At 42.2% G+C, this 26,957-nt stretch overlaps 1 protein-coding gene across 4 annotated transcripts in view; it reads left to right on the top strand.

The window, feature by feature from the left end:
- Positions 1-26,957, top strand: part of LOC146813001 (C-type lectin domain family 2 member E-like) — a 398,453-nt gene that overhangs the window by 260,799 nt on the left and 110,697 nt on the right. For 3 of the 4 annotated variants that reach the window (XM_085620023.1, XM_085620021.1, XM_085620022.1), the window contains one exon: positions 7,745-7,977. In XM_085620023.1, coding sequence (XP_085476149.1) covers positions 7,745-7,977 — 233 coding nt within the window. Of the gene's footprint in view, positions 1-1,836; positions 1,986-7,744; positions 7,978-26,957 lie in introns of all 4 variants that reach the window. The other variant, XM_085620024.1, reaches the window with a different exon arrangement.

Raw genomic sequence — 26,957 nt, 5'->3', positions numbered from 1 at the left:
AGGGGACTTACTCCTTACTTTTAGCTTTTTTCAGAATTACCCACTTGTTCATCTGGGGGGTCTTTTTGGTGTTTTCTGGTCACCCCCACCATATCTAGTCTTGGTCACTCTGGTTCTAACCCAATGATCCACCTTCTTCCCCAACTCTTGAGGAGAGACTGGCCCCAGGTCTACTAGGTATTGAGGCAACTTTTCCTGGAAACAATTACTTAAAAGGTGTTCTTTTTAAAAAAAACTGCATTGTAAAGTCCTTCAAAGTAATTCACATTGTTACCTGCTAAACAACGACCTAGTGTTTTTACTGAAAAGTCAACAGATTCCACCCAGGACTGACTCTGGGTTTTTGAGTCTCCCTCAATCTTATTCTATACTCTTTAATGGTGAGTCCAGGGTACTCTTCATGATTTCATAAGCCTTAGCATGTTTTTCCGTTAATATCAGGAGTCTATCCCTGCATTTCCCTGAAAACAGTTCCCACGAGAGGAGCACAACTTGGTCCACCTACATTTCTTTCTATACAGGCCCTCTCAAATGCAGTAAACCATTTTGTGACATTGTCACCTTCTGAATCGTCAGGGGCAATCTCTTCTGGGAGTTTTAAGTCATAGGAATTGCTGCCTTCCCTAATTGCTTGTGTGCTGCCACCAGAGATGGGTCCTAGGCCCATGTCTTTCCTTTTCCTTTCTAGTTCCAAGAGCTGAACCTTTAAGTTCAGTATCCTGATCAATCTTTCCAGCATGAAGTCCTCATCTGGGAGGGTCTCAGCTGTGCTTGAGGGAAATGACTCATGCCTTTCCTCATTATCATCTTCATTGGTGTTATCTTCATCATCAGACTGGGCTACCAGTTCTGCGTGAGCTTTCACAAACTGAGCTATCAGTTGTCTGAGATGGTCCTATTTATGACTTCGGCCTGGTTTGATTCCATAGCCCTTACAAAGGGCCCTCGATTGAGTATGGTTTAGTTTCAGGTCGAGCTTCTGAACCTGGCTATTGGAATCATGCATTATTTTACTAAAGTTGGGACCTTTTTATAAAGTTACTAAAAATAAATTTATACTAAATGCTTTGTCCTAACTAAAGCACATACTTTTACATTTCTTACCACATAGTTTCAGGGACTTAATCAAGGCCCTAGAAGATAATTTTAGAATTTTAGAAAAAACAGGCCAATCAAAAATGAGACTATCTAGAGACAATTTTGGGATTTACTCATGTAGTCCCTAATTGACAAAGTGGTCCAGCAAATGCAAAGTCATGTTTCCCACCACTGATCCACCAATATAGGAAACAGCCGCGCTGTACAGTGTACTAAAATGAAGTACACTATGTAGAGAGTGCAAGATATCATAAGTAGATAACACCAACACTCTTTTTGTGGTAGTGTGGGCAAGCAGTTAGGCTTATCAGAGGGTAGTGTTAACCTCTTCGGTGCCCATGACGAGCTGGACTCGTCATGGGCCGCGGTTGCGCTGTGCCCATGACGAGTCCAGCTCGTCATAAACCCCGCCCGCTAATGTAACGGCCGGCACAGGGCGGGGAAAGGGGCGGGCACTGAAGGGGTTAAGCATTTGTTGTACTCACAGAAGCAATAAATGAGACACACACTCAAGAACAAATCTGAGACCAATTTGCAAAAATAAAATTGATTTTTAAACAATTTGTAAGACCATAAACACAGTTCTATGATAAATACTTTCGGAGATATGATTTTTCAAAGTTCGAGAAATATATCCCTTCTATGCGCAATTATGCACCATCGGAAACTATGGGGAAAAGCAGAATAATGCACAGAAATGCAGGCAGTGCTTTCACAAAGGTCACCTTCTCTTAGCAGGTCAGTGTTGAGACCAGATCCAAAGTTCCTGCAGGTGAAGTTTGGGAGCGTTCCAGATCGGACAAGAGAAGAGTGCTGAGGGTCTTGAACAATGGTGCGCAAAGACGAAGGGGGCCACTTCAAAATGCACTGCACAGAGGGACTTACAGGTAAGTCCAGTTGGTTCCCTTAGAGGCAGGTCGTTGCAAGGGCCTGGCGACCATTGAGCAGGGCTGATTGGTTGGAGGTGGGGCCAGGCACAGGGCAAACTGGTCAGCCCGGCATCGTGGGGTCCTTGCGGTCAGGAACAAGCAACTTAGAGAGGTGATCTCGAGATAGCTGGGGCCACTCAGGAAGTGGGTCTCAGGTGTGTTGGTGTACCTCGATGGGTGCTTGCTTCAGGAGTCCGGAGTGGACTCTTTTCTGTGTTTGCCGTTGGGGTCCGGTGCCCCGGGTATTGGTATGCCGCAGGTCCAGTAGTTCCTGGTGTCTCCACACTTGGTGAGGAAATAGCTCTGACCCTCCAGAGCTGCTGTTCCTTTTTTTCGCTTTGGTGCTACGTTGAGGTCGCCTGGGAGCAGCACTTCAACAAACCAGACTTCACAGGATCAGTGCGTGTGGTTTGCAGGGGAGTGATACCTTCACTCCAAGGAAGCTTCACAACGATTTCTCGAAGGCTCAGGAGTTCTTGAAGTCCTTTCAGGACAACACAGCAGCAGCAATTGTCGAGTCCTGGGAGCAGCAAGCAGGGTTTGGTGCCTTTTTTTCTGCATCAGATGCTTCAGTTATCGTGCAGCGAGTCTTCTTTGTCCTGATCTTTTCTTGTCTATCGAATCTGATGTTCAGGTCTCAGGATGCCACTTAAATACTGAATTTAGGGGTTTTACAAGGGGAGACAGGTAGTAGCCAATGGGCTACTTTACCGTTTAGGGTGTCTACACCCTTTATAGGCAAAGACAAGGAGATGATGGACGGAGCGCTGAAACTTTTCAACAGGATTCAAGCTAGCCTGGCTTTTAAAGGGTGTTACCCCAAAACCGGTCCCAGGATGCTTGTTTCCGGTTCAGGGAACACCTGGCTTGGCAGTTCGGACTGGAATGTTCTCAGGGTCAAGACTAATTTGCAAATGGCTGGGTCAGAACTAGGTGTCGAAGTGAGCTAAAGAACAATGATGGATTCAGCCCAGATCTGTGACTGGGGGTGAGTTTGAAAAGTGTCAGCGCTCCGTCCATCATCTCCTAGTGTTAGCTTTGATTGCCCTATGTTGGCAGGGTATGCCCAGACGTAGCTCCCTTGCTCACTTAGCCACTGGATTCAAGCTAGCCTGGCTGATAAGGGGTTGTCCCCCGAAACGGGTCCCAGGAGGCTTGTTTCCGGTCCAGGGATGATCTGATATAGCAGTTTGGGCTGAACTGTTCCCATGAGGCACAGGGTCAAAACTGATTTGCATATGGCTGGGTCTGAACTGGGGTGGCGAAGTGAGCTAAAAAACAATGATGGATTTAACCCAGATCTAATCGTGACTGGGTGCGAGTGTATGAAAAGTTTCAGCGCTCTGTCCATCATCTCCTGGTGTTTGCTTTACGCCCTTTAGTGACCGCTTCCTGTGAGAAGAGGTATTACCCTAGCCCTGACTGGAAGTTTTCTCACCATCTCAAGATGGTGGAATTTCAGGAGAGAGGTTTACATCGCCTGCCCTGCCCTAAAGGTGGTGCAGGGTTAGTGGTGACTCTCCTCCTAATCTAACTAATTTTCCTGTCTTTCCTCCTACCAAAAGCAGAGCAGGAAAGGGGGCTTGGCCTCCCCCACTATCTTGAGGTTCCTAGGTTGAGGTTATTCGCCCACAAAGGCCAGCTTGTCCTGGAGGAGGTATTAGCCATGTGTCCTGGTTTCCTCAGCGTGTGAACCCAGTGTCCGCATTCACTTATGTCCCGAATGTGGCGTGGGAGCAACCTGCCCAGGTGTCCTGAGTGTAACTTAGTAGAAGCCTGAACGTATGTCCACTGTCTGACCTGCTAGCAGTGAAACTTAACGCCCTGGGAATGTTGCCCAGTTACAGCAAACCTTGTCGATGTGACACAGCGGTGATGATACTTTGATCCAGAGTATGAACCAGTAGCTTCCTACACTTGTGCCTTTAGAGAGACCTTCTTTCTGTGGTGTTGCACAGTAGCAGCCTGCCCCTGTGTCCTGAGAGACCTAGTTTCTGGGGTGTCACACATTAGCAGCCTTATCGTGTGTCCTGAGAGAGACTGTGTTTCTGGGAAATCACACAGTAGTAGCCTGCACTTGTGCCTTTAGAGTGACTTTGTTTCTGGGGTGTCACACAGTAGCAGCCTGCCCCAGTGTCATGAGAGAGACCTAGTTTCTGGGGTGTCACACAGTAGCAGTCTGCCCTTGTGTCTGGAGAGAGACCTTGCTTCTGGGTGTCACACAGTAGCAGCCTGCCCCTGTGTCCTGATAGAGACCTTGTTTCTGGGGTGTCACACAGTAGCAGCCTGCCCCTGTGTCCTGAGAGAGACCTTGTTCCTGGGGTATCACACAGTAGCAGCCTGCCCCTGTGTCCTGAGAAAGACCTTGTTTCTGGGTGTCACACAGTAGCAGCCTGCCCCTGGGTCCTGAGAGAGACCTTGTTTCTGGGGTATCACACATTAGCAGCCGGTCCCTGTGTCCTGAGAGAGACCTTGTTTCTGGGTGTCACACAGTAGCAGTCTGCCCCTTGTGTCTGGAGAGAGACCTTGCTTCTGGGTGTCACACAGTAGCAGCCTGCCCCTGGGTCCTGAGATAGACCTTGTTTCTGGGGTGTCACACAGTAGCAGCCTGCCCCTGTGTCCTGAGAGAGACCTTGTTCCTGGGGTGTCACAGAGTAGCAGCCTGCCCCTGTGTCCTGAGAAAGACCTTGTTTCTGGGGTGTCATTCAGTAGCAGCCTGCCCCTTATGTCTGGAGAGAGACCTTGCTTCTGGGTGTCACACCGTAGCAGCCTGTCCTTGTGTTCTGAGAGAGACCTTGTTTCTGGGGTGTCACACAGTAGCAGACTGCCCCTTGTGTCCGGAGAGAGACCTAGCTTCTGGGTGTCACAGAGTAGCAGCCTGCCCCTGGGTCCCGATAGAGTCCTTGTTTCTGGGGTGACACACAGTAGCAGCCTGCCCCTGTGTCCTGACAGAGACCTTGTTTCTGGAGTGTCACACAGTAGCAGGTTGCCCCTGGGTCCTGAGACAGACCTTGTTTCTGGGGTATCACACATTAGCAGCCTGTCCCTGTGTCCTGAGAGAGACCTTGTTTCTGGGTGTCACACAGTAGCAGGCCGCCCCTTGTGTCTGGAGAGAGACCTTGCTTCTGGGTTTCACACAGTAGCAGCCTGCCCCTGGGTCCTGACATTGTTTCTGAGGTGTCACACAGTAGCAGCATGTCCCTGTGTCCTGAGAGAGACCTTATTTCTGGGATGTCACACAGTAGCATCTTGCCCTTGTGTCTGGAGAATGAATGAATGAATGAATTAGGTTTGTAAAGTGCGCATTACCCAAGGGTGTTTTAGCGCTGAGTGAAGCAAGATGACAGAACAGCAACCAGGAAAGTGAGTCATTAGGTGTTAGGGCTAGGTCGGCGGGAACAACCAGGTCTTCAGCCTCTTTCTGAACCGCTGCAGGCTTTGTTGGGAACGAAGGGCCGAAGGGAGGGAATTCCATAACTTTCCCCCCTGAAATGTCAAAGTTCTCCCGCCCCATTTTAATTGCTTAACTCTCGGGATCTGACCTTGTGTTCTGTGCTGGATCTTAGCATTCTACTGGGAGTGTGCCAGGTAAATAGTTCCTGAAAGTAAAGTGGGCCAGTACCATGAAGTGCCTTATGCATTAGGCACAAGGCTTTAAACGAAATTCTCCTCTCCACAGGGAGCCAGTGCAGGCCATGTAGTAGATGCGCCACAGGTTTGAACTTACAAAAGCGTTCTTGCCACTGCATTTTGGAGAGACTGCAGTTTTTTAATCAAATCTTTTGGAATGCCTAGATAGAGTGTATTACAATAATTTAGCTTCAAACCAACTAGGGCCAACATTACGGTCTTCTGAAGATCACTCGGAATAAACTGAATTGCTTGGGACTTTGTTCAGAAGGTCATTGAGTTGACCTTGGATTGAAAGTGAACCGCCAGCTTACCGCAGAAGGCCTCGTCCATCTCAAAAACCTTATTGTTACTCCAGTGTGACAGATAACTGTTTTAAACAGTTCCCTAGAGGAATTCCCAGCTGTTTTAATTTTACCTGAGAAAAATGTGGTCTTTTCCACTTTAATAAGTTCTTTATACCCTGCAAGGATCTTTTTGTACCTAGCTTTTTTCCCGGGGGAGTAATATACTCTCCAAAGACGCTTTTCCCGTCTACAGGTCAGTTGTGCTTCCTTCAGCTTAGGGGACAACCACGGCGCCTATTGCTCTCATAGGTACTATTTTGCTGCATACAGTCTCCAGCCAATGAGTAAGGCTGATGGCAGCTTTGTTATTATCCTTAACAAGGTCTGGTGTGGGATTAGCGAGAGCCTCCTGTAGTTCCTCTATGTTCGCACTTTTCCAAGGCCGGAACTCGAAATCGCTTTGGCTGAGTTGCCCCGTTGCACTCCCTTCCACTGGGTCAATATGGAAAAGGAGATAGCTGAATGATCCATCCAGGGAAGTGGAAGGGTCTTAATTGTGCCCAACTCAGCATTATTGGTAAAAATGCCATCCAGAGTGTGGTTGGCTATATGAGTCGGTGCATCAATACGTTGGGATAGATCAAAGCTTCTGAGAATATCCATCAGATGTCCTGTATCCACGTCATCAGACCCCCTCTGTGGTCTGGTCTGTCCAGTCTTTCAATATTATTTCCATCTGGAACTGCCACCTTAAAATCTGGTTCCGATGCATTATCGGCCCAGGTCTCCGTAAGGAAAGTGATATCCGGGTTATGCTGGGTCATGAAGTCGGCAAATTCAAGCTTATGCTTGATAAGAGACCTAGTATTAAGGAGTAGGCAATGGTGTGCCTTTATAGACGGCGGATTTCCCACAACATTTTTAATGGAAGGGCTGCGTGGAGCATATCTTGGGCTGTAGGCAAAACCACAACTGTTACATTTATATTTCTCCTTGCTAACAACCCAGACCTGAGGAGATCAGTACCTGTTTGTATCGGTGGGTCTAAGGGCGAGGAGTTCACTCCTCATATAGGTTATAACAGAGGCAGGGTTCCTGGCCCCTGGCGCTGTCCAGGCGGGGACGGGCACAGACGGGCTTGCCTTAGGTGCACCTTTGATGCGCCAGCGGCACGCCCGCTGTGCGCCCTGCGCCATACCCCCATTTATAAGGGGAGAGAGAGCAAAACTAGAGCTCCAACCTCCTAAGATGGCTGCGCCACCCGGAAGTGAGTCTGGAGAGGTGGGGGCAAGGTAGCCTGCTTCCTGCTTCCTGCTCCCTCCACTCAAACTGGCAGATGCCGGACGGTGGACCGGGGAGGTCGGAAGCAGAAAAATCACCCAAAGAGCTACGGAGCGGTAGGATTAAAAAAAAGTTAAAGCAAATGGCAGCAAGTAGTGTTAAAAAGTTTACAAGTTAGCAGCAATGTGTTTAAAAAAAAACAGATTGTAATTCCCCCCCAAACCAGCCCCCCAGCACAGAAAAACAGCAGCGGTAATCAGCGCTTGCCTAAAGCAATTATTTAAATGACAACAGCATAGTGGCGCTGCCACAAAGCGAACTTGAGAGAGACCTTGCTTCTGGGTGTCACACAGTAGCAGCCTGCTCCCTCTGAGTTTCAAGGCACTCTTCCTTCTGGACAGTTCAAGCACCTGTCGTTGGACAGGTTACGAGCTCATTAGCAGTGATCATTGTATTGTGTGGTTCTTCTAAATAATTCTAGTTATGCCTTGATTTATTGTTCAATTTCTTCTTTAACAGTTGTACACATTAAATGGGCGGAGGACCAGAAGATGCTGAAAGACATTGTACAAAGCAGTGTCATAGAAACTGGAAAGGATAGTGAAGTGCTGCCCCCTTGTGACTACGGCTGGATCTGGTACCGGAACAAGTGTTTCCTTTTCTCTGACGATGCAGGACACTGGACGCAGGCCAAAGACTCGTGCGCTGCACTAGACTCCACCCTGGTGATGATTGACACCCAGAAGGAACTGGTAAGAGCGGAGAAACTGCGGCGTTCAGTGGGTTTCTTAAAGTCTTTTGTGTATGTTAACTGTCTACTCAGGAGCACATGGTGGACCGTGTCAAAGGTGGCGGAGAGATTGAGTAGAATTAATGCCTCTCTGCCGCCCTTATCCACTCTCCCTCTAATTTTTTCTGCCACCGCCACCAGTGCCGACTCGGTGCAATGTTGGGCTCAAAACTCATGCTGGGCAGGGTCCAACAATCGATGGGTGTCCAGAAAGGACTGTAGTTCTATATTCATGGCCTTCTCCAGGACCTTCGCCAGGAACAGGAGACGGGAAATAGGTCTGTAACTGTCCACTGACCTAGGGTCCAGAGAGGGGTTTTTTTGTACAAGAGGGAGAATAGAAGCCTTCTTCTAGATGTCAGGATATATTCCAGTGTTTAGGATTTGGTTCAGAAGGTCATTGAGTGGCCCCGCCACCTGACTAGACAACTTATTAATGATCCCAGGGGGACATGGATCAGAGGGAGCCCCGACTTAATAGAGCTCATCAGGCTGATGTTTTTTTCCAGCATAAGTGGAGAGAACTCCTTGAAAGTGGGGGAGACTTCCTGACCGTTGGCTGAGTCAGAGACCCAGGACCCTTCCAAGTTCCAACTGAGGCTGGCACTGGGAGGCTGCTGCAAAAACGTCTGAAAGATGGAGTTGACCTTAGATTGAAAGTGAACCACCAGCTTACCACAGAAGGCTTCGTCCATCTCAAAAACCTTATTGTTACTCCAGTGTGACAGATAACTGTTTTAAACAGTTCCCTGGAGGAATTCCCAGCTGTTTTAATTTTCCCTGAGAAAAATTTGGTCTTTTCCGCTTTAATGAGTTCTTTATACCCTGCAAGGATCTTTTTGTACCTAGCTTTTTTCCTGGGGGAGTAATATACTCTCCAAAGACGCTCTTCCCGTCTACAGGTCAGTTGTGCTTCCTTCAGCTTAGGGGACAACCACAGCGCCGAGGGACGGTTCCTGTAGGTTCTTATTATTCTCATAGGTACTATTTTGCTGCATACATTTTCCAGCCAATGAGTAAGACTGATGGCAGCTTTGTTATTATCCTTAACAAGGTCTGGTGTGGAATTAGCGAGAGCCCGCCCCTGTTTCTTCATACCCCTCCCCACACACATCACACAGTGACACCCGCCTCCCTCTCTTTCTTCCTGTGCCTTCTTTCTTAGAGTGCTCAAATGTGCAGCCATAAATGACCGCCTTCCATTTACATACTCCTGAAAAAACTATTATAAAACGCTCCGTGAGACATGTTTTAACATTATTGAAACCACACTTTGGCATAGACTGGGGGTTGGTGTGTGAAGCACATACGTATTTGCTCTATAGGGAAGCATCGCAAGTACAACTCTTACAGAGACGCCTTTGTTTGAATTAAAAGTAATACTTTATTGGTGTTTTCAAGATAATGTGTATCTATCTCAGACAATCTCATGTTTCAGAGGGTATAATAATTCACAATAAAACAAAAATGTTTTATATATTTATGAAATATATATTGGTGCGATAAAGTATGTGTAAGTGTGTGTGTGTGTGTGTATATATATATGTGTGTGTGAACAAGACCGAGTTGCTTCGGTCGAAATGCGTCATGCTGAGGCACTGGCCAGGACTGACTGGTTGCTGGAGTCATGAATTTTAAATAAAGCACAGCATCTTTCATTATTATCTTCCCTTGAGTGGTCCTTGCCTGTTTGTGCGCCGTGGAGGACTGGTGACATTCGGGATTTGTATATATATGTATGGATATTCACTGAAAAAACCATAGGTTTCACACATGTTATAGTTAGCTGGGCATTTCACTCGTGAAAAACCAATGAAATTCCCCCGTTATAGTTAGTGCAGGCAACTATAACTCACGCGACCGCAATCCTCTGCTGATGACGTCAGATATTACATCACTGTATTTAGACACTTATTTACCCATGTCTTCTTCCATTAATTTTTAGCTATACATATATTACAAATATTTTTTTTCAGAAAAACACATATGTCATCAGTGATGTAATATCTGACGTCATCAGCAGAGGATTGCGGTCGCGTGAGTTATAGTTGCCTGCACTAACTATAACGGGGGAATTTCATTGGTTTTTCACGAGTGAAATGCCCAGCTAACTATAACATGTGTGAAACCTATGGTTTTTTCAGTGAATTTGTACGGTTTTTTAAATGCTAAGTTATGTATTTATTTATTTATTTATTTATTTTTTTTAAGGTTTTTCACCGTGCGCGTACCGCCAGTGGATAATATATGTGTATATGTGTATATATATATATATATCCACTCCTCCTTTCGCAACATATATATTGCGGTCGCCAGTAGGTAGTTATCGTTAGGACCTATTTTCCATAGGAAATCTGCAACATTCTATTCCCAATAAGTCTGGCGCCGGTTGATGAATCCTTGCAAAATTTTCCAAACTTTTGGCCAGCTCCGCTCTGCTCCTACCCTGAAAGTTTCGTGGTGATTCGTCAAGCGGGGGCCGAGAAAAAAGGGGGGTCCCAAAACGCTCTGTTGTCGCAGCTACAGCCTAAACCACTGAACGGAATGACACCAAATTTGGCAAAGAGGTAGTCCTCAGTTCAGACTCGTGCCTTTTGCAGAAATGGTGTGAATCCGTTCAGTAGTTCCTGAGAAAATTAGAGTTAAAAGTACATAAATATCTATGGCCGGAGAGGATCCGCGGACCCTACCCGCACCGTAAGCGCACCCTCCCCAAACCAAGCGCGCACCCTCCCGATCGCGCGCTGAATGCTAATTGGCTGTCGAGTGTCTGTCTACATTCGAAACTAGAAACTGTTGGCAGACATTTTCTGCCTCGGTAGAAGTGAGGCTGAAGAAGCAAGGGGAATAAGTGTGTAAAACATATAAAGGGGGCAGAGTGGAAATACTCTGACCCTCTAGAGGTGCTTAGGGGTCCCGGAAGGACCCCCTGGCACCCCCTTTTTTTTTTCTTTTTTTAAACGGCGAAGTGCGCGCATCCTATTGCGTTGGGTGCACGGATTCTCCCGCGTTGGGTGTGCAGATCCACGGAAAAAAGACAAGAAATCATTGGTTGTATGACTACTTTCTACACTGAAAGGTAGGGTGTATATTTCAGTTTTTTAAAGGTATGATTCTTATTGGTTAACAAAAACAGATTGTAAGGAACATTATATATGATAAGCTGATATGTTGAAAAGTAAAGCACACTTCCTGTCTTGTTTAGCAACATTGTGTGCTGAACTTGTGGCCTGTGTGCTCAGTGCAGTGTTCCTTGACCTGTTTCTATGGTAATAGGCAGAAGGCAGATTGGGGGAAGGGTTGAAATGTATTTTAGTTGGAAAGGGTTGAAATGTTTAACCAATAGAAATGTGTGTTTGCTTTTGAATTTATGTGTGAAGGATTGTGATTTGATGTTTACATGTATATGTGTGGAAAATGAAAGGGAAACTTTTCCATTCTTTGTTTTTGCTGAGAGGTGCACAGTGCAGAGATTCTGTAAAAGAAAATCTGGTGTGTGACTGATATACTTCTTAATCTACAAAACAACTTGAAAGGTGAGTTATTTAATTGTGAGGGGATGTATGTAGACTATTTTGATTTTAATCAGACTAATGTATTTCTCCTGCTAAAGTGTAGGGAGTACTTTTTTTCTCTACAATCTTATTGACAGTGTGTGTGCATGTAGAAACCATTCAGTGATAAGCATTTGTGTTTTTCATGTGTTTGCAGACAGATAACTGTGCTGTTTTTATATTTTGGTAGAATTAGAAACCAGTCATTGTTTATGAATTTGTGAAATGAGTTATGTTTCTATATTAAAATGTAGTACTCCTTCTAGATGAAGAAATGTGTTTTGGTATAGTGCAAGGGATAGTGTTGTTTGTCTAGAATCACACAGTGAGTATGTGTGCATTTGTGAACCACTGTGAGAGAAGCGTTTGGTAACATTGTGTATTTGCTGACAGATAACTGTTTTAAAACCTGTCATGTTGTCAAGTTTTAGTACCATTAGAAGCCAGTCTTTGCGTATGCATTGATAAATAAGTCATGCTTTGACACTAATGTGCTGTACTTTAATATGTAGATTGTGTGTAGTCTCCTTACCCCTTGCACAGTAGTGAATGAGTTTTGGTAAGCTGCTTGGGATAGTGTTGCTTGTCTAGAATCACACTGAGAGTCTGTGTGCATTTGGGAACCACTGTGAGAGAAGTATGTGGTAACATTGTGTATTTGCTGACAGATAACTGTTTTAAAACCTGTCTTGTTGTCAAGTTTTAGTAGCATTAGAAGGCAGTTTTTGCTTATGCTTTGATTAAATGTGTCAGGCTTTGACACAAAAGTACAGTCCTGAAATATGTAGATTGTGTGCAGTTCCCTTACCACTTCCACTGTAGTGAATGAGTTTTGGTAAACTCCTAGGGGTAGTGGTGCTTGTCTAGAATCACACTGTGAGTTAGTGTGTATTTGGGAACCACTGTGAGAGAAGCATTTGGTAACATTGTGTATTTGGTGACAGATAACTCTTTTAAAACCTGTCATGTTGTCAAGTTTTAGTAGAATTAGAAGCCAGTCTTTGGTTATGCATTGATAAAATGATTAATGCTTTGACACAATTGTGCTGTACTTTAATATGTCGATTGTGTGTAGTCTCCTTACCCCTTGCACAGTAGTGAATGAGTTTTGGTAAGCTGCTAGGGAGAGTGTTGCTTGTCTAGAATCACACTGTGAGTCTGTGTGCATTTGGGAACCACTGTGAGAGAAGCATTTGGTAACATCGTGTATTTGCTGACAGATAATTGTTTTAAAACCTGTCATGTTGTCAAGTTTTAGTAGCATTAGAAGCCAGTTTTTGCTTATGCTTTGATTAAATGAGTCAGGCTTTGACACAATAGTGCAGTCCTGAAATATGTAGATTGTGTGCAGTTCCCTTATCAGTTCCACAGTAGTGAATGAATTTTGGTAAACTCCTAGGTATAGTGGTTGTTGTCTAGAATCACACTGTGAGTTAGTGTGTATTTGGAACCACTGTGAGAGAAGCATTTGGTAACATCGTGTATTTTCTGACAGATAACTTTTTTAAAACCTGTCATGTTGTCAAGTTTTAGTAGCATTAGAAGCCAGTCTTTGCTTATGCGTTGATTAAATGAGTTAGGCTTTGACACAAAAGTGCAGTCCTGAAATATGTAGATTGTGTGCAGTTCCCTTACCACTTCCACAGTAGTGAATGATTTTTGGTAAACTCCTAGGTATAGTGGTTGTTGTCTAGAATCACACTGTGAGTCTGTGTGCATTTGGGAATCACTGTGAGAGAAGCATTTGGTAACATAGTGTATTTTTTGGCAGATAACTCTTTTAAAACCTGTCATGTTGTCAAGTTTTAGTAGCATTAGAAGTCAGTCTTTGCTTATGCGTTGATTAAATGAGTCATGCTTTAACACTAATGTGCTGTACTTTAATATGTAGATTGTGTGCAGTACCATTACCTCTTCTAGACTAGTGAATGAGTTTTGGTAAACTGCTAGGGATAGTGTTGCTTGTCTAAAATGAGTCAGGGTTTGACACTAAAGTACAGTACCATGTACTATTCTCTTCACTGTGCCAGAACTGAAAATTTAAAAGCTTTACCCAGGCACTAACCTAGCAGTAGTCTGATGATTTAGTCAGTTTCCAAGTACTCATGTTGTGAACCATACATTACCACATAGACTGCTTCAAATGTCTATGCAGTATGCATGCAGTCTTCTAACATACTATACACTTGTCTTTCAAATTTTCAATTCCCTAGTCAGTATCCATACAGTCCAGCAAACATCCTGTCACTCCCTTTGCACTCCTCTAGTGACCTATTCAGTACCAAGTACTAATCCATTCACTGTGTCAAAAGCCAACCACTTATAAATTCACTCAGGCACTCTCTTTGCTGTACTCTAATCATTCCGTCAGGTCCCAAGTACTCATGCAGTGAGCCAGGCCTTAGCACACAGACTGCTTCAAATGCCTATTCACTATGCATGCAGGCCTCTAACCACCTACACTGTAGTCTTTCACACCTTCAATTCCCCAGTCAGTATTCATACACTTCTAGCAAACACCCTGTCACTCACCCAGCGTGTCTCCTTATAGTACTGTAATCATTTAGTCAGTTAGCATGTAGTCTTTAGTGAGGTAGGTTTTAGGGCATGAACTGCTTCAAAGTAGCATGCACTATGCATGTAGAGTTTTAACCATCGTCACACTTGTGGTTCAGGGCTATAGTTTCTTAGTCAGTTTTTATATAAAATGTGTTTGTACAGTAATGGAATAGTATAAATGTGAAAGTCATTAATATACATTTATTTGTGATTCTTTTTTACAGATACTGTTTTTCAACGTTAAAATAGAGAAATCATGCCAGAAAAAAAAGAAAAAGAAAAGAAACTCAGAAAGGCCCAGGAGCAGGAGTGTTTTTCATCCGTTTGCACTCTTCTCGTGCAAGATTGTTCGGATGAAGGGTCCTTAGGTGTTTCATCATACTTGCCGTGCCGTACGAGTATTTCTTGTTAGGATCCCCTCGAGACAGCACTCTTTTGCAAATCTTGCACATGACCAAGGTGGCATTGGTCTTTGTTTGCCCCTCAGGAAAAGTAAAACATTTCCACACCACTGAAGAAAAACGTTGTGGGCGTGGTGCCTTCTTCAAAAATTCATCCTCCGATTCGGTGAATATTTTAAAGCGGCAACATTTACAGTTTTTGTAAGTTAAAATTATAAAATGTTGTTAGCCATAAGCATTTTATATATGTGTGATTTGTATCTTGTGGTATTTTACTGAGAATAGCATGTTGTCTTTTTTTTTAACAATCTTTATGATTATTTTTTTTTTTGCCCGCTGTTAAGTGATGAGTACGATTGTAATCACTATTTCTAGTGAAATTCAATATATTCTGAGAACAGCAAAAAAGGCAAACAAATTACTTTGTGGAAATTATGCTGTGTTTTAAAAAATGTATTATTACATGTTATATTTTTTTTTCCTTTTCTTTCACAGGTCCAAATTTTAAAATAAGCAATTTATCTGAATTTAGATTGCAATGAAAATCTGAAAAAATTTATACCATTTTTTATTCCTATTACTATGAAGGTAAGTTTAACTAAGTCTCAATATGCAGAATGAGGAGGTCTGCAAGAAGCTACAAAGTTGAAACACGTTTCTAAAAACACTCTGGGGCAGATTTACAAGCCCCTTGCGCCTCATGGTGCAAATCCTGCACCATGGTGCGGGGTACTTACAACGTGACGCATCTCGGAGATGCGTCACGTTGTAAAGCCTTGCGCCACATGTAGGTGTTCCTGCACAGGGGGGGGCGTTCCGGCGCAGGAACGCCTCCTAAAAGTGGCTGAGTGAAATCTACAAGATTTCACTCAGTCACTTTTAGGCCCATGCTGCGTCAAAACCCTGCGCCTGCCTGAAGCAGGTGTGAGGATTGACGCTGCATTAATAAGATAGGGCACCCCAGAGCCTTGCTGGAGCTGCGTCGCACTTGCGACACAACTCCGGCAATGCGCCACTTTTACGGCACAGATGCGTCACGCATCTGTGCCATTTTTGCCCCATGGTGCGCCGCATTGTAAATGCGGCGCATCCATGGTGGCGGAACTGTGGCACACAATAACTGGTGCATCCCTGCTGATATGCAGGGATGCGCCAATTATTGTAAATATGCTCCTCGGTTTATACCTATGTAGTTTTGAAATCTGACCATAATCAGATATCATGTGACCTGCAAAAAAAGAGATTTGAGGGGTTCATAATATTTCCAATTGTACCTATTGAAGGACGGCAATCATTTCAATCATTCTCATTCTTCTTTGAACATCTTTGCAGACAAAACTCTGTGCTTACCTTCTATCATTCGCAAGGCATTTTAAAACTGGAAATATGTCACTTTTTGTAACATAGTTATTGCTCAAGACACTCTTTCATATTTACAAAGAGAGGAAAAGGCACTCTGTGCACTTTTTATACTCCATGTAAGTACAACCTCATTATGCACACCACTTTGCGTTGAAAGGGTGTTCTATAAGTGTTGTTGTGCATGATTGCACTGAATACTCATAGAACAAGACACATCTCCAGATTTATCATAAATCATAAATCTCGATATGTATGTGAATGCTGCACCATTCTAAAATTGGTGTAGGAAAGCACAACAAGGAGAATTGTTTTCATTTCTTCACATTTTTATATCTTCAATGCTTGCTGAAATGTTCAGCATATATTGAAGGAGAAAAATGCATTTTCTCATTGTTTTTGTGCAGGAAGGTGTGTCTTCTTGTAGAAAAACAAACAGCACATGACACAGATATCCTTGCACTATGGTGCCGAACAATTTTGTGATTTTTTTGGTTCTTCTGGAAAAACAAAACAACAAAAAAAACAGGAGGAACCAAACAATGAACTTCAGGGAACAAAATAAAAACTAGCAAATGTGACTTTCTCACTTTTAAAAATTGAAATTGAGGACGGATGTCCAAGTTTTGGGCTGATGGTTGCACTCTTGAAGTGCTCGGCTGCGATGAGGTGGAAGGCGCAGGAGCAGGAGTGTTTCTCATCCGTTTGCACTCTTGTGCAAGATTGTTCGGATGAAGGGTCCTTAGTTGCTTCATCATACTTGCCGTGCCGCACGAGTATTTCTTGTTAGGATCCCCTCGCGACAGCACTCTTTTGCAAATCTTGCATGTGACCAAGGTGGCATTGGTCTTATTCTGCCCCTCGGGAAAAGTAAAAAATTTCCACACCACTGAAGAAAAACGTTCTTTGCGTGGTGCCTCCTCCAAAAATTAATTCTCAGATGAATTAGGAGATGCAGGTGATGCCTGCTGCCCTGAAGCCACTTTTAGTTGAAAAAAGTTAGAACTAAGTGTAAACTTAGTCTTAAAAATCTTCTTCTCTGCAAAGAGATGCTCCTCCAAAGAAGGTCAAAGAAGAATGATTGAATTGGGTGGGGTCTTTCAATAGTTAGAACAGGAAGTGTAATGAACCAATCAAATCTCTTTTTTGCAGGTCACATGGGATCCGCGCACCCTGCGCTTACGCATGACACACCCAGCGTGCATCCGCAAAATTGAATAAAAAAAAAATATAGGATTAGATATAAAAATATATTACTTTTAAGACTAGTTTAGAGTTTGTCTTCAATTAATATTCACATGAAATACATATATATATGTTATTTTAAATGTTAAATATTTTGCGGGATAGACGCAGATGACATATCTCGGAAGAGCGTAAGCATCGCGTTACCTACATCGAACGTGCCATGTATAGGCTGGGAGTCGCGTACCGGTCGCATTGCAATCGCGCACTAAACACGTACCCAACGCTTACTATAGGCGGATGTTAACGAGTAGGGATCGAAACGTTGCGCATAGGGTGCGCAGATCCAAAAAACATGGAACAAATATATATTAACATAAAGTTTTGAACATATACTTAAAGAAATATTTTTAAAAATATAAAAAAATATGTTTGAAAAACCCTATAAAAACAAATCATATTTTCTAATTTTTAAAAGAATTAATTAAAAAAATAAATTTAAAAAATAGTGATAAAAAAGAATTTCAAAAAAACATAATTAATGAAATTGACACACTGAATTTGAAACAGATAGAAATCCAATGAAAATCATTAAACATGATATCTTTAGAGATAAGTTATAGATAGGAATTTGCATTTAAAAAACCTTTGAAATTCACTGGGAAAATTATAGGTTTCATGCACGTTATAGTTAGGAATTGGCATTTAAAAAACCTTAGAAATTCACTGAAAAAACCAAAGGTTTCAGGGGCGTTATAGTTAGGAATTGGCATTTAAAAAACCTTAGAAATTCACTGAAAAAACCATAGGTTTCAGGGGCGTTATAGTTAGCTGGACATTTCCCTCGTACAAAACCCTAGAAATTCCCCTATTATAGTTAGTTCAGCTAAGTATAACTCGCGCCCCCGCAATGCACTGCTGATGACGTCACATATTACATCACTCATGACATGGTCAGTGACATCACTGATGACATCTCAAATGACACCACTGACAACAAAATGATAAACAATATCCAGTGGCCCGCCATTTCAGTTCCAAGCGCAATCAAAACGCAAACCTTCTCAAGTTCTTTGTGTTGGAATGTGTCCCCCAAAGGGAAAGGGGGGGCAATCGAACATTAGAATTGAGGAAGATGGAATCAAAAATGATTATTAAATATAACACCATGTGCCCAATAGGTTTGAACCAGGATGAGGAAATGTCGGTTCATCTAAGATAAAGAAATTGTCCATAACGGCATATGTTTTTTAAGGGTTTTAAAAGTTTTTTATTCTATAATTGTCATGCAGTAGTTCTTCTAGTTAACATGGATATTTTGGTTAGTTGCAGGATTGAAGCAGATTACAGACAAGCAGATGTATTAGGTTGAAAAAGTATATAAGAAGACATTGTACTATGAGTACCATATGCTCACTTGAGTTAAATATCATGTATGTTTTGCAAGCCGAAATGACACTAGATCTGAAGGATTAACGCCCACTGGGGCATAATGATTTGTATCGTTTTTTATAATGAATTCGGCATGTTGATAAAATATGTATAATGTTTGAAACAAATATTTGAATTGAAAAATATCTGCTTTGTTTTATAAATGAAATAATTTTGAACAAAAACTTTATGTTGCAACAGTGAGGTCGACAGTATGTCTACTATGTTTATTAAGGTTAACAGGAAATGGACGCTGTAACTTTAAAAGAATCAATTGCACTTTGAATCTCTGCCCGTGAACAAGGAGTGACTAAAACTCCGAAACGCGTAGGGACTTCCGTTGAATAAAATACGTCTTTGTATTGAGGCCACGGCACCAGTGAGTTGTCTTTGAAGAACGGAAAATTGGATTGTGTGCAATATGTTGGGAGTGGCATCCCTGCCGTGTTGCCCGCCGTTTAAGAGGCTTGGTTAAATGCAAAGTGTTGCGTTGGGATGTATATATATATATATATTACCTACTGGCGGTCGCCAGTAGGTAGTTATAGTTAGGACCGTGTTTCCATAGGAAATCTCAAAATTCTATTTTGAATAACTTTGGCGCCGGTTGACAAATCTTTGCGAAATTTTCAAAACTAATGGGGCGCTCCGCTCAGCTCCTACCCTGAAAGTTTCGTGGTGATTCGTCAAGCGGGGGCCGAGAAAAAAGGGGGGTCCCAAAACGCGTTTTCCCCATGCATTTTTCCATAGGGACTTTAGTCGCAGCTACAGCCCGAACGGCTGAACAGAATTATGTGAAATTTGGCAGAGAGGTAGCCATAAGGTCCATGAAGTGCCTTTTGCAGGTTTGGTGTAAATCTGTTCAGTATTTCCTGAGAAACTAGCATTTAAATCAATATATATATCTGTACGCGCGCAGCGTGCGCGCACTGAGCAAGTGCGGTGCGCGCACCCTGCCGTGCGCGAGCGCACTTCTGATTGGTTGTTAGATGTCAGTAAACATTCGAATCGGTGGAAATCAGGAAGCGGCGGCCGCCCCTCGCATAAAGAGGGGGTGATAAACAAAGGGGGAGAACGTGAAATGGGGGCAGAGTGGGGAGATATTGACCCACTAGGCATTGTAAGGGGGTCACAGTAGGACCTTGTAGGGCAAAAAAAAAGATTTATATTTTGAAAAAAAATATCGCCGAGTGCGCGCACCCAGCGCGCACCCGAAAATTTTTTAAAAACAAAAAAATAATAAAAAATCCCATTTAAGTCTTTAGATATTAGGTGGCTCTAAAAAGAGCCCTTGTGTTTATTGTGTGTTTTTTGGTACCTACAAGTAAGTACCGATGCAGAGTCTAAAGTTCAAGAGGAAGACTCTGTTCCCTTCATCAGTGAAGTGTACACCATCTCCTCTATAAACGCATGACACACCCAGCGTGCATCCGCAAAATTGAATAAAAAAAAATATAGGATTAGATATAAAAATATATTACTTTTAAGACTAGTTTAGAGTTTGTCTTCAATTAATATTCACATGAAATACATATATATATGTTATTTTAAATTTTAAATATTTTGCGGGATAGACGCAGATGACATATCTCGGAAGAGCGTAAGCATCGCGTTACCTACATCGAACGTGCTATGTATAGGCTGGGAGTCGCGTACCGGTCGCATTGCAATCGCGCACTAAACACATACCCAACGCTTACTATAGGCGGATGTTAACGAGTAGGGATCGAGAACGTTGCGCATAGGGTGCGCAGATCCAAAAAACATGGAACAAATATATATTAACATAAAGTTTTGAACATATACTTAAAGAAATATTTTTAAAAATATAAAAAAATATGTTTGAAAAACCCTATAAAAACAAATCATATTTTCTAATTTTTAAAAGAATTAATTAAAAAAATAAATTTAAAAAATAGTGATAAAAAAGAATTTCAAAAAAACATAATTAATGAAATTGACACACTGAATTTGAAACAGATAGAAATCCAATGAAAATCATTAAACATGATATCTTTAGAGATAAGTTATAGATAGGAATTTGCATTTAAAAAACCTTTGAAATTCACTGGGAAAATTATAGGTTTCATGCACGTTATAGTTAGGAATTGGCATTTAAAAAACCTTAGAAATTCACTGAAAAAACCAAAGGTTTCAGGGGCGTTATAGTTAGGAATTGGCATTTAAAAAACCTTAGAAATTCACTGAAAAAACCATAGGTTTCAGGGGCGTTATAGTTAGCTGGACATTTCCCTCGTACAAAACCCTAGAAATTCCCCTATTATAGTTAGTTCAGCTAAGTATAACTCGCGCCCCCGCAATGCACTGCTGATGACGTCACATATTACATCACTCATGACATGGTCAGTGACATCACTGATGACATCTCAAATGACACCACTGACAACAAAATGATAAACAATATCCAGTGGCCCGCCATTTCAGTTCCAAGCGCAATCAAAACGCAAACCTTCTCAAGTTCTTTGTGTTGGAATGTGTCCCCCAAAGGGAAAGGGGGGGCAATCGAACATTAGAATTGAGGAAGATGGAATCAAAAATGATTATTAAATATAACACCATGTGCCCAATAGGTTTGAACCAGGATGAGGAAATGTCGGTTCATCTAAGATAAAGAAATTGTCCATAACGGCATATGTTTTTTAAGGGTTTTAAAAGTTTTTTATTCTATAATTGTCATGCAGTAGTTCTTCTAGTTAACATGGATATTTTGGTTTGTTGCAGGATTGAAGCAGATTACAGACAAGCAGATGTATTAGGTTGAAAAAGTATATAAGAAGACATTGTACTATGAGTACCATATGCTCACTTGAGTTAAATATCATGTATGTTTTGCAAGCCGAAATGACACTAGATCTGAAGGATTAACGCCCACTGGGGCATAATGATTTGTATCGTTTTTTATAATGAATTCGGCATGTTGATAAAATATGTATAATGTTTGAAACAAATATTTGAATTGAAAAATATCTGCTTTGTTTTATAAATGAAATAATTTTGAACAAAAACTTTATGTTGCAACAGTGAGGTCGACAGTATGTCTACTATGTTTATTAAGGTTAACAGGAAATGGACGCTGTAACTTTAAAAGAATCAATTGCACTTTGAATCTCTGCCCGTGAACAAGGAGTGACTAAAAATCCGAAACGCGTAGGGACTTCCGTTGAATAAAATACGTCTTTGTATTGAGGCCACGGCACCAGTGAGTTGTCTTTGAAGAACGGAAAATTGGATTGTGTGCAATATGTTGGGAGTGGCATCCCTGCCGTGTTGCCCGCCGTTTAAGAGGCTTGGTTAAATGCAAAGTGTTGCGTTGGGATGTATATATATATATATATTATCTACTGGCGGTCGCCAGTAGGTAGTTATAGTTAGGACCGTGTTTCCATAGGAAATCTCAAAATTCTATTTTGAATAACTTTGGCGCCGGTTGACGAATCTTTGCGAAATTTTCAAAACTAATGTGGCGCTCCGCTCAGCTCCTACCCTGAAAGTTTCGTGGTGATTCGTCAAGCGGGGCCGAGAAAAAAGGGGGGTCCCAAAACGCGTTTTCCCCATGCATTTTTCCATAGGGACTTTAGTCGCAGCTACAGCCCGAACGGCTGAACAGAATTATGTGAAATTTGGCAGAGAGGTAGCCATAAGGTCCATGAAGTGCCTTTTGCAGGTTTGGTGTAAATCTGTTCAGTATTTCCTGAGAAATTAGCATTTAAATCAATATATATATCTGTACGCGCGCAGCGTGCGCGCACTGAGCAAGTGCGGTGCGCGCACCCTGCCGTGCGCGAGCGCACTTCTGATTGGTTGTTAGATGTCAGTAAACATTCGAATCGGTGGAAATCAGGAAGCGGCGGCCGCCCCTCGCATAAAGAGGGGGTGATAAACAAAGGGGGAGAACGTGAAAAGGGGGCAGAGTGGGGAGATATTGACCCACTAGGCATTGTAAGGGGGTCACAGTAGGACCTTGTAGGGCAAAAAAAAAGATTTATATTTTGTAAAAAAAATATCGCCGATTTTAAAAACAAAAAAATAATAAAAAATCGCATTTAAGTGTTTAGATATTAGGTGGCTCTAAAAAGAGCCCTTGTGTTTATTGTGTGTTTTTTGGTACCTACAAGTAAGTACCGATGCAGAGTCTAAAGTTCAAGAGGAAGACTCTGTTCCCTTCATCAGTGAAGTGTACACCATCTCCTCTATAAATGTCTTGCATGTTGTAACGCAAGTTGTTGTGGTATATAGAACCCATACCATAGTCTCTGAGGAAAGCAGAAATAGATTTGTTGACGTGCTTCCTTGCTTTGTCAATCTGCGGACAAAATTGGTTGGACCAGTTCCACTTTTGCCTTTGGCATATGTTACAATATACAAAGGCAGTTTGTGGAAAAAGCGCCATCAATTGCACAAAGGTGTCCTTCATAAGCATTTCCAGACCTACCTCGGTTAAAGTGCCTAGGTCATTACCACCACAGTGCACAATAATAAGGTTAGGCTGTGGGAGATGTAGAAAGGTTTTCACCAAAGGCATTAATTGGTGCCACTTTAACCCTCTCTGACCAATCCATGTAATGTCTACATTTGGCAAAGCAAGGTCTCTCACCATACCTCTTTTTTCTGCAAATTTTTCACTCCAGAAGACATAGCTGTGACCTACAATCCACACTGTGAACATCTTCCAAGGAGATCTGGATGCACTCAGGAGGTGTCTTTCAGCAGAGAGGCAATATGAAATGAAAGACAGTTGAAAAATGGGGGCACACATATTTTTTTTTATAAAAAGAACTCATTGGCTGTTTCAAACCATTCTACACTAAAAACTAGGCTGTATGTTTAAATTTTAAAAAGCATGTTTTGTATTGGTACAGAAAAATGTGTTACCAAAGAACATTACTATGGATTGGCTGTTAGGTTTGAAAAGTCAAGCACTCTTGCTCTTTGGATATGAAACATTGTCTGCTGAACTTCTGACCTCTTTCTTCACAGCAGTGTTCCATGACCTGTTGCTATGGTAGCAGGCAGAAGTCAAGTTGGGGGAAGGGTACATTTGGAAAGGGGTTGAAGATTTCAACCAATAGAAATGTGTGATTTCATTTGAAATAAAGTGGGAAGCACTGAGATTTGAAATTAACATGTATATGTGTGAAAAAAGAGAGGGAAACATTGCCATTTACTGGTTCTGGAGAGAGGAGAGAGGTGTAGAGCTCTGATATTCTGACTCTGATAGTCTGCTGTTTGAGTGGCACATTTCTTTCACAACTAACTAATTTTAAAGGTGAGTTATGAGTTTGAGAGGGGAAGTATGTGGTGATTTTTGAGAAAAATATTAGAATTGTGAATCTTCTTCAAAAGTTATGTTTTACATTTTGAGGTTTGCGGGATATTTAACTGTTTTGAACTTGTAAGATATTATGGAGTATGTTTTCACAATAAGTTAATGTGTACTGGTAAGAATGAGGAATACTGTTTTGTGCCTACCATCAAACCATGAGTCTGTGTGCAGAGAAGAATTGTTGACTGAGATTTAATTTGCGTTGCTGTTGAAAAGTAAGACTTGCAGTTGAAAGGAAAGGACAGCTTGTTTTTAATTGTGATGGTTAGGATTTAGCAGAAATCACTTTGAAAGAAAAGAGAGAAAAATGGTAGCACATTTGAAATTAGCATTAGTTCTGTAAGAATTGCAGACCCAGGAAAGGGGCAGCCTGTGTTTTGTGCCTACCAACACAGCATGAGTCTGTGTGCATATAGGAATTGTTGTCTGAGATTTAATTTGTGAAGTTGTTGTTCTGTAAGGATTGCAGACCCAGGAAAGGGGCAGCCTGTGTTTTGTGCCTACCAACACAGCATGAGTCTGTGTGCATATAGGAATTGTGGCCAGAGATGTATTTTGTGTTGCAGTTGTTCTGTAAAACATGCACTTGCAGGAAAGGGACAGCTTGTTTTCTTCAAATGTGGTGGGTTAGCAGTCAACAGAAATCACTTAATCTGAAATGAGAGGCAAAAGCTAAAACATTTGAAACCAATAGGGTAGATTTTCAATTCAAAATAGCAAAGGCACAGGTAGTTGCCATATGTTCAAAATTGAAAATAACCCTTAGCACACATGCACTGTTACATACATCCCAGCAGTCTTCATGCAGTTTTGGAAGTCTCTTTGCTCATCTGTCTTGTACCAGACAATACGCAGTCTAAAGAAACAAACTCTTGGCACACACGCAGCAGCTTCTCTCACACTCCCATGTGTAGTACTCAGGTCTGTGTGGTGTTTCAGATAGCACTGTGTAACGCAAACACATTCAACGTCATCAAGGCACATTTCCTTTGCTCTAGTGTAGTCACTCACCCAGATTGCACATGCTCATGGTATGATGTAGCTGTTAGGACATGTGGTCTTTTCTGCCTCTGTGATCTAGAAGGAAAATGTGTCAGGCTGTAACAGTAATTATCACTTGTTCTACCACAGTAGTAAATGTGCTTTGAAATTGCAAATCAAATTCTGTTTTCTGCTTAGACGCACACTATGAGGTTGTGTGCGCACAGGAATTGTGGCCAGAGATGTAATTTGTGTTGCAGTTGTTCTGTAAAACATGCACTTGCAGGAAAGGGACAGCTTGTTTTCTTCAAATGAGGTGGTTAGCACTCAGCAGAAATCACTTAATCGCAAATGGGAGGCAAAAGCTAAAACATTTGAAACCAACAGGGTAGATTTCCCTTTCAAAATAGCAAAGGCACAGGTAGATGCCATATGTTCAAAACTGAAAATAACCCTTAGCACACATGCACTGATACATACATCCCGGCAGTCTTCATGCAGGTTTGGAAGTCTCTTTGCTCATCTGTCTTGCACCAGACAATACACAGTGTCCAGAAACACACTCTTGGCACACACGCAGCAGCTTCTCCAACACTCCCATGTGTAGTACTCAGGTCTGTGTGGTGTTTCAGATAGCACTGTGTAACGCAAACACATTCAACGTCACCAAGGCTAATTTTCTTTGATCTAGTCTAATCACTCACCCTGTAACACATGGTCATGGTCTGAAGGAGCTGTTAGGACATGTGCTGTTTTCTGCCTCTGTAAATGATAAGGGAAATGTGTCAGGCTGTAACAGTAATTTGGTACTATTCAGGAACACTGTTTTGTTCCAAAAAACATAGCATGAGTCTGTGTGTATACAGGAATTGTGGGCAGAGATTTAATTTGTGAAGTTGTTGTTCTGAAAGAAATGCAGTCCCAGGAAAGGGGCAGCCTTTGTTATGTGCCTAAAATGATGATATGAGTCTGTGTGCACACAGGAATTGTGGGCAGAGATTTAATTTATGAAGTTGTTGTTCAGTAAGAATTGCAGTCCCAGGAAAGGGGCAGCCTGTGTTATGTGCCTAAAATGATGGCATGAGTCTGTGTGCGCACAGGAATTGTGGGCAGAGATTTAATTTGTGAAGTTGTTGTTCAGTAAGAATTGCAGTCCCAGGAAAGGGGCAGCCTGTGTTATGTGTCTAAAATGATGGTATGAGTCTGTGTGCGCACAGGAATTGTGGGCAGAAATTTAATTTGTGAAGTTGTTGTTCAGTAAGAATGCAGTCCCAGGAAAGGGGCAGCCTGTTGTATTTACACAAATTATCCCTTAGCACACATGCACTGTTACATACATCCCTGCAGTCTTCATGCAGTTCTGGAAGTCTCCTTGCTCATCTCTCTTGCAGCTGACAATACATAGTCTGCAGAAACACACTCTTGGCACACACGCAGCAGCTTCTCCAACACTCCCATGCGTAGTACTCAGGTCTGTGTGATGTTTCAGATAGCATTGTTTAATGCAAACACATAAAAACATCATCAAGGCCTCATTTTCTTTGATCTAGTCTAATCACTCACACTGTAACACATGGTCATGGTCTCAAGGAGCTGTTAGGACATGTGCTGTTTTCTGCCTCTGTAAATGATAAGGGAAATGTGTCAGGCTGTAACAGTAATTTGGTACTATTCAGGAACACTGTTTTGTTCCAAAAACATAGCATGAGTCTGTGTGTATACAGGAATTGTGGGCAGAGATTTAATTTGTGAAGTTGTTGTTCTGTAAGGATTGCAGACCCAGGAAAGGGGCAGCCTGTGTTTTGTGCCTACCAACACAGCATGAGTCTGTGTGCATATAGGAATTGTGGCCAGAGATGTATTTTGTATTGCAGTTGTTCTGTAAAACATGCACTTGCAGGAAAGGGACAGCTTGTTTTCTTCAAATGTGGTGGTTAGCAGTCAACAGAAATCACTTAATCTGAAATGAGAGGCAAAAGCTAAAACATTTGAAACCAATAGGGTAGATTTTCAATTCAAAATAGCAAAGGCACAGGTAGTTGCCATATGTTCAAAATTGAAAATAACCCTTAGCACACATGCACTGTTACATACATCCCAGCAGTCTTCATGCAGTTTTGGAAGTCTC

The sequence above is a fragment of the Triturus cristatus genome, chromosome 7, assembly GCF_964204655.1.
Source record: "Triturus cristatus chromosome 7, aTriCri1.1, whole genome shotgun sequence".
Taxonomy (NCBI): Eukaryota; Metazoa; Chordata; class Amphibia; order Caudata; family Salamandridae; genus Triturus; species Triturus cristatus.
This window is presented reverse-complemented; position numbering and strand designations above follow the sequence as displayed.